General features: G+C 46.6%; 1 protein-coding gene across 3 annotated transcripts in view; it reads left to right on the forward strand.

Annotated features, from left to right (window-relative positions):
* Nucleotides 1-13,777, forward strand: part of Sufu (SUFU negative regulator of hedgehog signaling) — a 99,498-nt gene that overhangs the window by 15,725 nt on the left and 69,996 nt on the right. For all 3 annotated transcript variants that reach the window (XM_036171484.1, XM_036171473.1, XM_036171474.1), the window contains exon 3: nt 11,515-11,651. In XM_036171484.1, the coding sequence (XP_036027377.1) occupies nt 11,515-11,651 (137 nt within the window). The remainder of the gene's footprint in view (nt 1-11,514; nt 11,652-13,777) is intronic.

Here is a 13,777-nt window from a genome sequence, read left to right on the forward strand (position 1 = left end):
GCCACTTCTGAAGTCACTGAGCGATGAGCTCCCTGTGAGGATGCTGGGAAGAAGCCCATCTCTGAAGCCTTAGGTCCCTGTTGTAGTTGGAGCTGACTCATGAATGACTCGATGCTTTATTTTCATTGATAGAGAAAAAGCACCTCAGTCCCAGGGTGTCCTGAGTGTGTCCTCTGCTAGAGACTGTAGACAGACCGGTTTGCAAACTTGTCCCCTCAGCTCCTATTGGGCATAACTTTGCCCTTGGTGAAAAAGGACTGGACTGTGAGGTCCCAGCACAATCTTAGACTCTCCCTGTCTTAGTTGAACCATCACCAAAAAGACACAATCTCCAACTTTCCTGGCCTGGCCTAGTTGCTGAAATAATTGGACTACATTTTAGGCTAGTTTTTTGAGACTTTCTATAGTACATAGAAAATCAAGCAATGCCTCGCTTAGTGTTTGGGCTTAGAAGAAAAGATAACCCACTGCCCTTCCTGACAGGTCTACCAGGTGCTAGGTAGTAGGCCCAACCAGTTTCTACCCAACATGAATCCTGGGACATCTTTGGAGGGCTAGGCATTTCTTTATTGCATAGAGTCATCATCGGGACAGGTTCTAGGCCTGAGGTTTGTGATAATGAACAACACACCTGGTCTTGCTCTTCACTGCCTGTCTTGGCTGATGTGTCCCTAGGGAGATGGACTTGATACTGCCTCAGAGCCTTAGGTCCTCATGGCAACTGACTGTCTCTTACAGAGGCCATGCTTTAGGCCTTGTGGGAAAGGAATCAGACGCTTAGAAATGTGATCAGCCTACATTTGAGGCTAAGCCAGTTGGCCATTTGACAGTGAGGACTTGGGGTCATAGCAACTTCCTAGAAAGTGGAGCACGCTGTGTAACCCTCAAAGATCCTTCTTTTCCTGCTCCTGTTGTTCAGGGCCCACAGTCCCTGGTCTTAGAGTCAGCCTGGCCTCAGTAAGACCACTCAGATCAAAGAGCTGACTTTCATACAGTACCTGATGCTGCTGGGAGCCCTGCCTCTTACCTCAGGCCTTCCAGTGTGAGCTCAGGGGTCACAGCAGTGAGAAGAAAGAACTATTGGAGAACAGAGTCTGCCTCAGTCTTGAGGCCCCAGTCCAGCTGTCTTTTTCTACTGGTTCCAGAGAGGCCCTAAGTACCTCCAAAAGCTTGGCTGTTAGAGGGGGAACCCTCAGTGAAAAGTGACAGGTGGCACTATGGTGTGCCCAAACTCAGGCTCCTTCCTGCATTTCCAAGAGCTGGTTGCAGACACTGGATCCCCCCACCCTCCATCCTGGCTCCAGTCTGGAAATTTTTCATTCTTGTAACCAGGGGTTTTACATAGAGAAAGGCCTAGAGGGTAGGCAACAGCTTGGCCTTTGGAGTTAGTTTTCAAGAAGTCCTGGTGATGGGAGCCTGTTAGCATGTCATATAGTCAGGCTCAGAACCATCTCTGCCCAGCACCATCCAGTGGCTTCCTGTTGGACACTGAGGTGAAAGCCATTGGCTGTATGTAGCCTCCACGGCCCAGCACCCTCCTTCCTTGTACCTCCTTTTCTGCCGCTCTTGCCCGTCCTCATTCTGCTCCCTAGTCTCACCACTCTCTGCCTCAAGGCCTGCACACATGCCTGCCCCGGGGAGCTCTGACTCCCTCACCTCCTTAGGCACTCCTCAAGTAGCCCATCGCTAAAGCCTCCTCTAGCCCCTTTCTTTTCTTCTCTCTCCTCTCCTCCTTCCTCCTGTCTTCCTTCTTTTGAGGCAGGTTTCACTGTATAGACCAGGATGGCCTCAAACTCACAGAGATCCACCTTTCTCTGCCTGAGGTGCTGGAATTTTCAGACATGCCCTATACTGCCCAGTTTGGCCTCTGTTTAATGTGGGTACCTTTAAGCTTGGCCTCCTTTTCTTGCCTAATTCTTTTTTTTTTTTTTTTTAAAGGTTTATTTATTTATGATGTATACAGAAGAGGGCGCCAGATCTCATTACAGGTGGTTGTGAGCCACCATGTGGTTGCTGGGAATTGAACTCAGGACCTCTGGAAGAGCAGTCGGTGCTCTTAACCTCTGAGCCGTCTCTCCAGCCCCTTGTCTAATTCTTTAGAACATGTAGTCGTTGCCATCTAACTTAGATTGCTTGTCATCTCTCTCCCCTGTAGCGTGTTAGTAAATATATATGTATCTACTTTATGCATTGATGTTTCCTTGATGAATTCAGTATTCATTGGATAGCGAACAAGTACTTTGGAGGCGGTTTTCACTCCACATGTTCAGCTCTTACAGAAAACTCTCAGTTCCAGAGAGAATGTGGCCCAGCACCAAGTCTGAACACTGAGCTCAGGAGAGAGCATTTCTTCCAATCAGACCCAGACTCTGGAGATCAGAAACACTCCATGGCCAGGTCAAGCCTTTCTCTGGGGGTGATAGTGTGATGTGGGTAAAGAAGCCTAAACTTGCCGGGCAGTGGTGGCGCACGCCTTTTATCCCAGCAGTCAGGAGGCAGAGGCAGGCGGATCTCTGTGAGTTCAAGGCCAGCCTGGACTACAGAGTGAGTTCCAGGAGAGGCACAAAACTACACAGAGAAACCCTGTCTTGAAAAACCAAAAAAAAAAAAAAAAAAAGAAGAAGAAGAAGAAGCAGCCTAAACTTGGCTTAGGGACTTAAACTTAGGTGAGTACTCAATATGTGGGGAGCTCTTGGTCCGGTTCCATGAATTTCTAGGGTACATTATGGAAAGGTCTTGTGCTCTGTTCAGTGCTGGGGTGCCTTGGAGAGTGAGGCAGGCAGGGTTCCTGCTCTGCTGAGTCTTAGATTCTTAGAGAGAGACACATGTAAATGTATTGATAGTTTTAGAGAGTGCAGATGCTGGGTTCAAAATAGAGTGGGGGGATGAAGTGTTAGGAGAGGAACCGAGATAAAGGTGAATGGAGAGGGAGAGGGCACATTTCACAGTGAGACCATTGGTGTGCATGAAGCTTTGAGACCTGAGTGGCAAGGTGACAGCCAGGGCTGCCTTGTTGTACAGCTCTAGGGACACTGGTCATATTGTCCTGCAGTTGGTACTCCCTGGAAGGTAGGGTGCTTAGAGCCCCGACCATCCAACTGTGTGATAGACCTAGACGGTGAAAACTGCCGCTGCCAAGTGGGAGCAGCTGTGGCCTTGAGGCGCTCGAGGAACAGAAGGAAGGTCAGTGTGGCACAAGAGGAGGTCAGTGGGACGGGCTGAGCATGCAGAGTCTGAAGGCAGTGTGAGAAGTGTGGTAGTTAGCACTGGAGAGATGGCTCAGGGGTAATAGCACCGGGGTTTGGATCTTAGCATCCACATGGCAGCCTACAACCTCCTGGATCTCCAGTTCAAGAGGAGCTAACGCCCTCTTCCAGCCTCCTTGTGTACCAGGCATGTACGTGATGCACATCCATACATTCAGGCAAAACAACCCTGTACTTGTAAAATAAAAGTAAATAAAAGCTTCAAAAAAGAATACGGTAGCCAGGACTGGAAAGACGGTTCAGCAAGTAAAGCACTTGTTGCTTTTACAGAGGTCCGAGTTTCATAGCCCAGCACCCACAAGGTGGCTCACAACTATTCGTAACTCCAGTTCCAGAGGTTCCAGTGCCGCCTTCTGGCCTCCTCCAGTACCAGGTGCACATGTGGTGTGTGTACATACATGCAAACAAAACACTCATTACACAGAAAAAAATTAGTCTAAAAAATATAATTAAAATAAAGTAAGTCACATTTGGAAAAAGAATGTGAGTAAATTTGTGGTTGACTAATGGGGATGCAGGTATGCTGTATGAAAGTAAGAGTGGGATTTCGGGGGACTTGGCGGGGTGGGGCCTGCCTGGGGTGAGGGCTGCAGAGCTGAGTTGACTGGGGGATGCAGATTGGCTCCAGGGTAGCATCAGGAGATGTTTGAACCCGATATAGACAGTAAGAGGAAAGCTCATGGCTCTTTTAACACTGCTTGTCTTGTTTGTTGCTTAATGTCAAGGTCTGATTGTCTCCTTGAAATGATGGGAATGTCATTACCACTTAGCATTGCTCAACTTTGACATGATGTACCCCATGTACAGCACACACAAAAAGTACAGTCCTTGCCCTTGGGGAAATGAGATGCTGAAAAGATTGTGTCTTTGAATTACCCGGCTTCAGGTGTCTTGGTCTTCTAAGGCACCTGGCTGCTCAGAGCCTTAGGAGATGGTGGGTGGACAAAGGGCCTCTAGGCAGATCGTCTGGCTCTTGGGCCAGCAAGAAGCCCTTGAGTTATACACCTGTGTGCTGAGAGGCACACTTCCTAAATCAGATTGTGACTTGCCATTGTTGGCTTAACTTGTTGTCTTAAGTTTTAAAGGTTCTAGAAGGTTGTTGATTTAAGTCAGTATGAAGAATGGTAGCCATCAGAGTTCTTTACTTTGTTTTATTTTGAGATGGGGTTTCTCTGTGTAGGCCTAGTTGTCCTGGAACTCTTTGTAGACCAGGCTAGCCTCGAACTCACAGAGATCCGCCTGCCTCTGACTCCTGGGATTAAAAGTGTGTGCCACCACCATATGGTCCATGTCACAGTTCTTTGGGGGTGGGGGGCGGTGAGGTGTGTGTAGGGGTTTTTTTGTTTGTTTGTTTTTGTTGTTGTTGTTTTTCAAGACAGGGTTTCTCGCTGTAGTTTTGATGCCTGTCCTGGATCTCGCTCTGTAGAACAGGGTGGCCTCGAACTCCAGAGATCCTCCTGGCTCTACTTCCTGAGTGCTGAGATTAAAGGTGTGCGCCACTGCCGCTCGGACCATGTCACAGTTCTTAATAGCTTGGTTTGGGATTCCCCTGGTTTGAGTGCTGTCCTCTGGAAGTGGTCGTATTGGCGAACAGAGAATAGCAGATCTTCCTCTCGGGCAGGACTGACTGAGCCTCCACTGCTCTGTGGGAAAGGGTCTGCTGATCCTGGCCTTTACTTTTCTTAAATTCCACATCTTGGTCTGGGAAGCTCTTTGCTCCATGAAAGCCTAGGGCAGAATTAAGCTCCTAAAGTATTGGGAGCAGGAAAGTTTGGCTGGATTCTTAGCTGAATCTGCCCTGGGAGCTACTGTTTTTAAACCTGAGGAATGCTGTGGGAATGTGGTCCTTGGCCTCTGGCAAGGCATCTCAGGAAAGGGCTACTCCAGTGAGGCAGATACATTGCCATGAATCTGATTGGTCAGAAAGCAAGCATGTGAAAGACAGAGCTAATGTTCTCAGCTCTCTCTGCATGAGTGTGGTCTCTACGATCCCTCAATTCCTTCTCTCCCTTGGCTGGGAACTGAACCCAGGGTCCCTGGCCATGGTGTTTTTTCTTTCTTTCCTCTCCAACTCCTGTTTGCCATCCCACCTCCTTTTTTATTTTTTGTTTTTGAGGCAGGGTTTCATGTAGCCCAGGCTGGCCTTCAATATGGTATGTAGCTAAGGATGACCTCAAACTCCTGATCTTCCTGCCCTTACCTCCCCAAATACTAGAATTACAAGTACATGTTGCCATATCCAGCTTCCTTCTTTTTATAAAGATTGTAGTAAATGGTTTAATATAACTCAGAATTTTAAAAAGTCTTAATTCTAGAAGAATATTGCCATATAAGCATATAAAAAAATTTTAGGTTTTTTTGTTTGTTTTTTGGGTTTTTTTTCTTTGCTAAATTTTACTAACCAGTATAATACTGTTGTCACCAAACACTGTCTCCAAATGGCTAATGATATTATCAGTAATTTTGAATAGTTCAAAATGAAAACATCCCCTCTGCTTATGTTTATTTGGGTAGTTATTTACAGAAGTCCACCATAGAGCACAGTAGCAATCAAGAAGTATCAGGACAGCTAAGGTGGGCGTCGTTGCATGTGTTTAATCCCAGCACTTGGGAGGCAGAGGCAGGCGGGTCAGAGCCAGTTCAGGCCAGCCAATGTTACACAGACAAAGCTTGTCTCAGGAGTTAAAAAAAAGTCTCAGGCCAAGTTTGAGGGTCTGGGTCCACAGCTAGGAACCTGGACAAAGCTGGTAGACTCTGGCCTGTGGTTCTTTTTTTCTTTTTTTTTTTTTTAAGATTTATTTATTTATTATGTATACAGTGAGTGTTCAGCTTGCAGGCCAGAAGAGAGCACCAGATTTCTCATTGTAGATGGTTGTGAGCCACCATGTGGTTGTTGGGAATTTAACTCAGGACCTCTGGAAGAACAGCCAGTGCTCTTAACCTCTGAGCCATCTCTCCAGCCCCAGCCTGTGGTTCTTGAAGGGCTGTGTCCACAGAGCCCCAGAGTCCAGGAGTTAAGGAAACTTGAGGTGTGAGAGGCTGGGAACAAGCAGCTCCAAGGTGGCTTTCTAAGAAGATAAGTCAGAGATGCTCTCCTGCCTGAGGTTGTATGAAGAATGTCCTTATCCCAGTGCGCAAATAAGAAACTGGGGCTCCACACAGCTAATAACTCTAGCTCCAAAAGATCCAACATTCTCTTCTGGCTTCCATGGGCAGGTGTATATACACACACACACACACACACACACACACACACACACACACACGAATGAATGAATGAATGAATGAATGAATGAATGAATGAATGAATGAAAGAAAACACCAGCTCCTGTATATAATCCCATCACTGGGAAGGTAGAGGTAGGAAGATCAGAGTTTAAGAACAGCCTCAGCCACATAAGAGCATATCTCAAAAAGGGGTAGGGAGCACCGGCTGTGCTATCCAGAATCTCTGTCGTCACTCTACCAATCCCAGCTTCCTCAACTCTAAAGGGTCATGAATTCTATGATGAGTTATAGGTGGGATGTCTAGTCTAAACAGGTCAGAATTCACTCATCCTGGTGACTTGCTACCAAGTCTCTCCATTTTTAAAATAAAAAGTACAATAAAAAAAGAAAGGGGTTGGGGATTTAGCTCAGTGGTAGAGCGCTTGCCTAGCAAGTGCAAGGCCCTGGGTTTAATCCTCAGCTCGGAAGGAAGGAAGGAAGGAAGGAAGGAAGGAAGGAAGGAGGAGAAAGAAAGAGAGAGAGAAACTGGGGCACGTGGAAGTTGATTTGCCCGTGGGTTAGCCAGAAGGTGGTGGTGGTGAAGATGGCGTCAGTTCAGCCTTTACAGCCTGTATTTGTACCATTTCACTCTTTCTATCCCGGTCTCTTACTGGGATCCTGGAGTGGTATGGCCTTGGAGTCCACCTTGGGGCAGCCAAGGGCCAAGGAAGCTGACACTGAGCTGTGGGGTGATGTCCTCACTGCCCAGATTTTCTGTCGCTCCTGGCAGACTTGCCATTCTGCCTTGGCCATTAGCTATTTATTTTTAATTTGTTATTGCATTTAGTGTGTGTGTGTGTGTGTGTGTGTGTGTGTGTGTGTGTGTACACATACGAGCGTGCACGCACGAGTGTGCACTCACACATACACATCACAGTACCTGTGTGGAAGTCAAGACAACTTAATGACAGTCAGTTTTCTGCAGCATGTAGGGTCCAGGGATGGAACTCAGGCCATCAGATTTGGTGGCAAGTACCTGTAGTGAATCATCTCACTGACCCCTTATTTTGATTTTTGAGATTGCCCACTATGTAGCTGAGGGTCTTGAACTACTGATACTCCTGCCTCCACCTCCCAAATTCTGGGAATATAGGAATATCCTGCTTTCCTTTTTTAAAGAGTGAGTAGTTGACTGTTTCATATCTGCACATTTTTTTCCGTTGACTCACCTTGGCTCTTGTTTGTGAATCCTCCAGCATGTTGTGAATAATGCTGCTGTCAACAGGAGTGTTCAAGACCCTGTTTTCAGGCTTTTGTGTAGAGACCTAGACATGGAATTACTGGTTCATTGCAGCAATTCTGTTTCATTTTTTGAAAACAGCCATAATGTTTCTGAAGCAGCTGCTTTGCCACCAGCCATATACAAAGTTCCAATTCCATGACCATTTGACTCCAGGAGGCGCCGTTTACAATTGTACCTGATAGTTAACAGTAGAGGCTCTAGTGTGGGGCCATGGCTGTAACCTGGATCCACCGTAGCAGGTGAAGGCACACAGAGGGAGCCCTTGGCTTCTCAGAGCTCCCAGGTCAGTCTGCTTCCTGCTGCTTCCTGCCAGCCCTGGCTTTCAGTCATGGTGGTGTCCTAATAGAGCACCAGAAACTTCTGTAAGCCCTACTTAGAGAATGCAGGGATTTTTTTTTTTTTTTTTTTATAAACTACTGGATATGTTTATGCCAAAGGCTTTTTCCAAATACAAGATTATTCCCTTATGGTGAGTTCCCAGAACTAGTAACTGCTACGTTAAATAATAGCTGATATGGCATAAAAGGTTTTCAGCAGAGCTGGTAGGAGGCTCGGTGGTTAAGGTAGCACTTGAAAGCCAGATAGTCTGAGTTGGCTCTCCTGGATCCATGTGCTGGAAGGAAATGGCTCCTGAAAATTGTTCTTTGATGACCACATTTGTGCCAGAAGTGTAGTTCCCAACACCCCCCCTACACGTGCATACACACATAGTGAATAAGTCTTTTCTGTTTGTTTGTTTTTTGAGATAGGGTTTCTCTATGTAGCTGACTGTGTACTTTGCTCTGTAGACTGGGCTGACCTTGAACTCACAGAGATCTGCCTGCCTCTGCCTTGAGTACTGGGATTTAAGGCATGTGCCGCCACCACCCAGTTTGTGAATAAGTCTTTAGAAAGAAAAGTTATGCCTATGTAGGACAGTTTTCGTGAATGGCTCTTCTAGGACTGTGAAGGCCCAGGACATTATGATGCACTACTGTAGACTTTATAAACACTGACATGTAGGCCACACTCAACTTCCAGAAACCGTTTTCTTCAATAATTAATTAACCTTAAATGACTATGATATTTTTACTTTATAAACGTATTCTTTGCATATGTATGTAGTATGTATAGTGTGGGTATGTAAGTATATGTGAGTTGGGGAGGCATGAACGTGTGTGTGTGTGTGTGTGTGTGTGTGTGTGTGTGTGAGAGAGAGAGAGAGAGAGAGAGAGAGAGAGAGAGAGAGAGAGAATGTGTCTCATTGCTCTCATGTTCCATCCTAGAAGACATGGAAGACAGCTGTTCCCTTGGAGCAGCTCCGTTCTCTGGTCAGACAAACCCTCTTTGGCAGGAGAAGCCTCTGTATGAAATGGTCTGGACCAAGCCAAGCCCCTTTTTCGGGGAACTTTAAACACTGAATGATGTTGTTGCTTGGCTGTTATTGCCTGCACAGCCTGCTTTGAAAAAGAAATCTGACAGGCCCAGGTCATGTGTTTATCCTAAGGCTGGCCCATTCCAAACTCATGTTTCAGAGTGGCGAGGTTGTGTCCAGCCATCCTGGTGGGTGGTAATCAAACACAGGTGGGAACCATCTGGCTAGCTCTGCCCCTCCTCCTCAGCCAAGTGAGAGCTGGCCTGCCCACCACAGAGCTGGCTTAGAAAGCACCCTGTGTGGAGACAGATGGTATGCACATGTGTGTGCATGAATGCACACTCATGCATGTGTGTGCATAGAGCCCTCCTCCGTGAGGAGATGTGGTGTGAGTGTAAAGGGCTCAGTGGCTTCTCTCTCTGCACCCATGGCTTCTCTCCATTGTGCGGTCTATAACGCATATGTCCCTTTTAGTCTTTTTCTCAAGTTTTGTGGTTAGAAATCATGTGTTTTCCTTGGCCCAAGATGAGAGCCCTGGAACAATGGTCTAATGCACTTTACAAAGCTCTCTCTAATTGGTGGTGCCCTAGTGACCCATCTCCCTATGTGGAGCTTTGTTTAGTTGATTGCTGAGACAAGGTCTCACTTCGTACCCTGGCTAGCCTTGAACTCACTTGGCTCTATCTCTCCAGTGCTGGGATTAAAGGGTGCTCTCCACAGTGCCCCAGCCTTTTCCAGAGCTTTAAGTCAATTTCCTAGAGCTCTGGATTTTCACACTTTTCCAGACCTGAGGCCTCTGGGAGGTAGTGCTGTCTTGACCACTAGCTGTTCCCCAGATGCTGTTTGGGCTTGACCCCAACAGGGCAATTCATCAGGAAACAAATAGTGTAAATAGTGTCACTTTAAGCAATTTCTAACCTTGTCTCCAGGAATCCATGTGTACCCTCTAAATGGATTCTGCATCCCACCTGGTAACCAGAAAACTAAGCAAACCACGCACACTTCCTTGAATGCAGTTGGATTTGACTGTGATGATTTCTGAGGATGCATTTTCTGTCAGAAGGAAACTGAGCAGCTTCTCAGAGGTTCTCTCTCCCAGAGTGGTGCTGGGGGCTGATCTGATCTACTGGGCCTACCCAAGCACACAAATGGAAAGCTGTGGTTCTTGTCAGTTTCTTTCTACCCGGAATCCCATCCTAGCCTCTTGAGGATGATGAAAGACATCACGAGGAAGGAGTTCCAGGTTGAACACTGACTGTGTCTTCAGCTCCCAAGAGGTAGAAGGAAGGTGTTGGCTGTGATTTTAGCTTATGGTTTGTGTTTGTATGCTGGGGAGTTTACATGTGTATAATCATTGTGGTTCATGTTTGTACAAGATATAATTACTGAAAATTACATGTACATATTTTAACTCTTAACCTTTCTCATCCTGGCAAGCTTTGAGAAGCTTTTGGGGACTCCTCCTTGGACACCTCCCTCACCTGAGTTGGTGCGCGCACGCGCGCGCACACACACACACACACACACACACACACACACACACACATCCAACCAGGTTCTGCTCTTGAGTAGACATCGCTACCCTCTCTGGCAGTCACCTGTTTCAGGGACTTCCCCGAGACTCGCGCTGTTCTCCTTTGGGGTCCATGACTGAGGCATGCTCATGGAGGGTTGGAGAAAGTGGTGCTCACTGATAGGGTGGGTACTGACCTTAGGAAGAGAGTGGGCCCACTCAGTATTTGCAGTCTGCCTTGGGACTTGTCTACAGTGCTGACTTAGCAGACTAGTCAGTGCAGCTAAGAATGGTGTCCCTGGGGCTGGAGAGATGGCTCAGCGGTTAAGAGCACTGGTTGTTCTTCCAGAGGTCCTGAGTTCAATTCCCAGCAACCACATGGTGGCTCACAACCATCTGCAGTGAGATCTGGTGCCCTCTTCTGGGATGCAAGCACGCATGTAGGCAGAACACTGTATACATAATAAATAAATAAATCTTTAAAAAAAAAAAAACAAAAAGAATGGTGTCCCTGGAGGTGGAGAGGAAGAAAGCCATGTCTTTCCCGAGCACACAGCCATACTGTTGGCTCATAGGACATGTATCCTTAGCAAATTCAGTGGGTACTTATTAGCAGTTTGAATAAGTGAGGAACATAAGATTTTTAGTAGTGTTTCTTCTGTCATAAAAAAGGAATATTCTAGAACCACAAAATCTGGAACGTCATACATGTACACCCTCAGCTCACTGGAGGGTAAAGCAAGCTTTGGAGAGACTTCTTCACCCTGGCATTCCCTTTGAGTTGAGGAAATCCTGTGGAGGCTACCACACAAAGACTTTGTAGACTTTGTCCTGTGGTAGTTAAACTGAAAATGTTTTTTATTCCTTTCAGGTTTACAGGAACAGATGGACCGAGTGGTTTTGGCTTTGAATTGACATTTCGTCTGAAGAGAGAAACTGGAGAGTCTGCCCCACCAACATGGCCTGCGGAGCTGATGCAGGGCCTGGCTCGATACGTCTTTCAGTCAGGTAATAACCCAGAGGCTGGCTGGTCTGCTGGTCCTGTGCCCATCAGCCTGGTGGGCTTTGGGGACTTGCAGGTGTATTCTGGTGTCTACAGAGTCCTTTCATGGGTGGGAAACTGTGTGGACCTTAGCAGAGACTGTGCCAGTGTCCCGACACCCTAAGGCTTTGTTGACGTCTGTCATAACTAGCCTGTTCCCTGTTCCCACTGGCCTGGCTGTCTCTGTGTCTATTTCCATCCCTCAAGCACATAGGCTAATCTTGGCTCAGCCTGGGAGAATAATAGGGACTGGAACTTGTTCCTTTCCCTCACAGGGTGGAGGGGATGCTAAAATGAGAACTGAGTTAGATTATTCAAATGCCCTCCAAGAGGTTGTCCTTTGCTCCTCGTGCCCACTGGGGACTGCTGCAATGGATCTTGGGTAAGGCTTTTGTGCTGGGAATGATGCTCTTACTTTCTCAGCTCATTCTGCCAGCCTCCTCCAGCCTGTGAAGGCGTCATAGGTCCGAATAGTTCTCGGTGGCTAGTGCACAGAGAGTTCAGAGTATTTGTGTGACCTAGATTTTTCTATCTTTGTTTTGGTGTGGCCTCCCGCTTCATTCTTCCCTCCATCCTTTCCTCAGTATACAGACTGGCCTTGACCAGCCTGAAACCCACCTCTCAGCCTCCAAATGCTGGGGTTACCTGGTCACACCTGCACCTAGGTGAGAGAGAGAGAGAGAGAGAGAGAGAGAGAGAGAGAGAGAGAGAGAGAGAGAGAAGAGGAGAGGAAGGACGGACATAGGGATTGAATCTGGGGTCTTGTACATAAAGGCAAGAGCTCTGAAACTGACCTGTATCTAGCATGATTTATTCTTCACTTTGATTTTTCTTTGTTGCAGAATTTGATCTGCTGTGGGAATGAGGGTTCTAAAGATGCGGTGTATACCACTTCTTGTTAATATAGTCATTTTTGTACCTGCTTAGGTAGACAGAGATAAGGGAAATGTCGGATAAATGTTACAAAATACTAATAATGTCTAATGTAAAGTAATTTTGACATTATAATGCAAATCAGTATTTTATTTTGCCTTTTTTTGGGGGGAGGAACCACAGTCATATATAGCCCAAGCTGGCCTTGAACTCTCAATCCTCCTAAACCGGTTAAAATGGATGTCAGGAGACTGGGGACATGGTGCCATACGTAAAGGTGCTTGCTACCAACCGGCCACCTGAGTTTGATCCCTGGGACCCATATGGTAGGGGAAGAACCAGCTCTCAAGTTGTCCTCTGACCTCCATATGTATGCTAGGGCACATGTGCCCACATACATATACACACAAGTAAATGTAAATTTAAAAAAAAAAATTGTGAGCCTGTCAGCACTGACACATGCCTTTAATTCGTGCACTTGGGAGGCAGAGGCAGGCGGACCTCTGTGAGTTCGAGGCCAGCCTGGTCTACAGATCCAGGATAGGTACCAAAACTACACAGAGAAACCCTGTCTCAAAAACACCAAAAAAAAAAAAAAACAAAAAAAAAAAAACACGTTAAGGAGCCAGTGAGATGGCTCAGGGGCAAGGTGCTTACTACCAAGCCTGAATTTGATTGCTGGAACCCAGATGCTGAAGAGAACCAGCTCCTTCAAATTGTTCTCTGACCTCTACATGTGTGCCATGGCATGCATTTTCATCCTCAGTAAATAATGTGTTTAAAAAAAAAAAAAAGTTTTTAGGCGACAGGAACTCAAAGAATCACTCTACAGATTACTTATTTGTTGATAAGAGGAAGAAGAAGGAGGGACCAGAGAGACGGCTCAGTGGTTAAGAGCACTGGCTGTTCTTACAGAGGACCTGGGTCCAGTTCTCAGCACCCACAGGGCGGCTCACAACCTGAAACTCAATGTTCCAGTGGATCCAACTCCCTTTTCTAGCCTCTATGGGTTTTGAGAACTCATGGGTGTACAGACATATATGCAGGCAAAATACTCATGCACATAAAACAAAAAAATAAATACATTTGAGAGAGAGAGGCAGAGAGACAAAGGAAGATCTGAGCCGATGTCTCCTTTGGAAGGATCAAGTTCCGGGCATACTGATTGCCAAGTATTACTTTGTATCTCTCTGTACGTGCTGTACATGGACAAGCCAAG

Source organism: Onychomys torridus, chromosome 1 (genome assembly GCF_903995425.1).
Source record: "Onychomys torridus chromosome 1, mOncTor1.1, whole genome shotgun sequence".
Taxonomy (NCBI): Eukaryota; Metazoa; Chordata; class Mammalia; order Rodentia; family Cricetidae; genus Onychomys; species Onychomys torridus.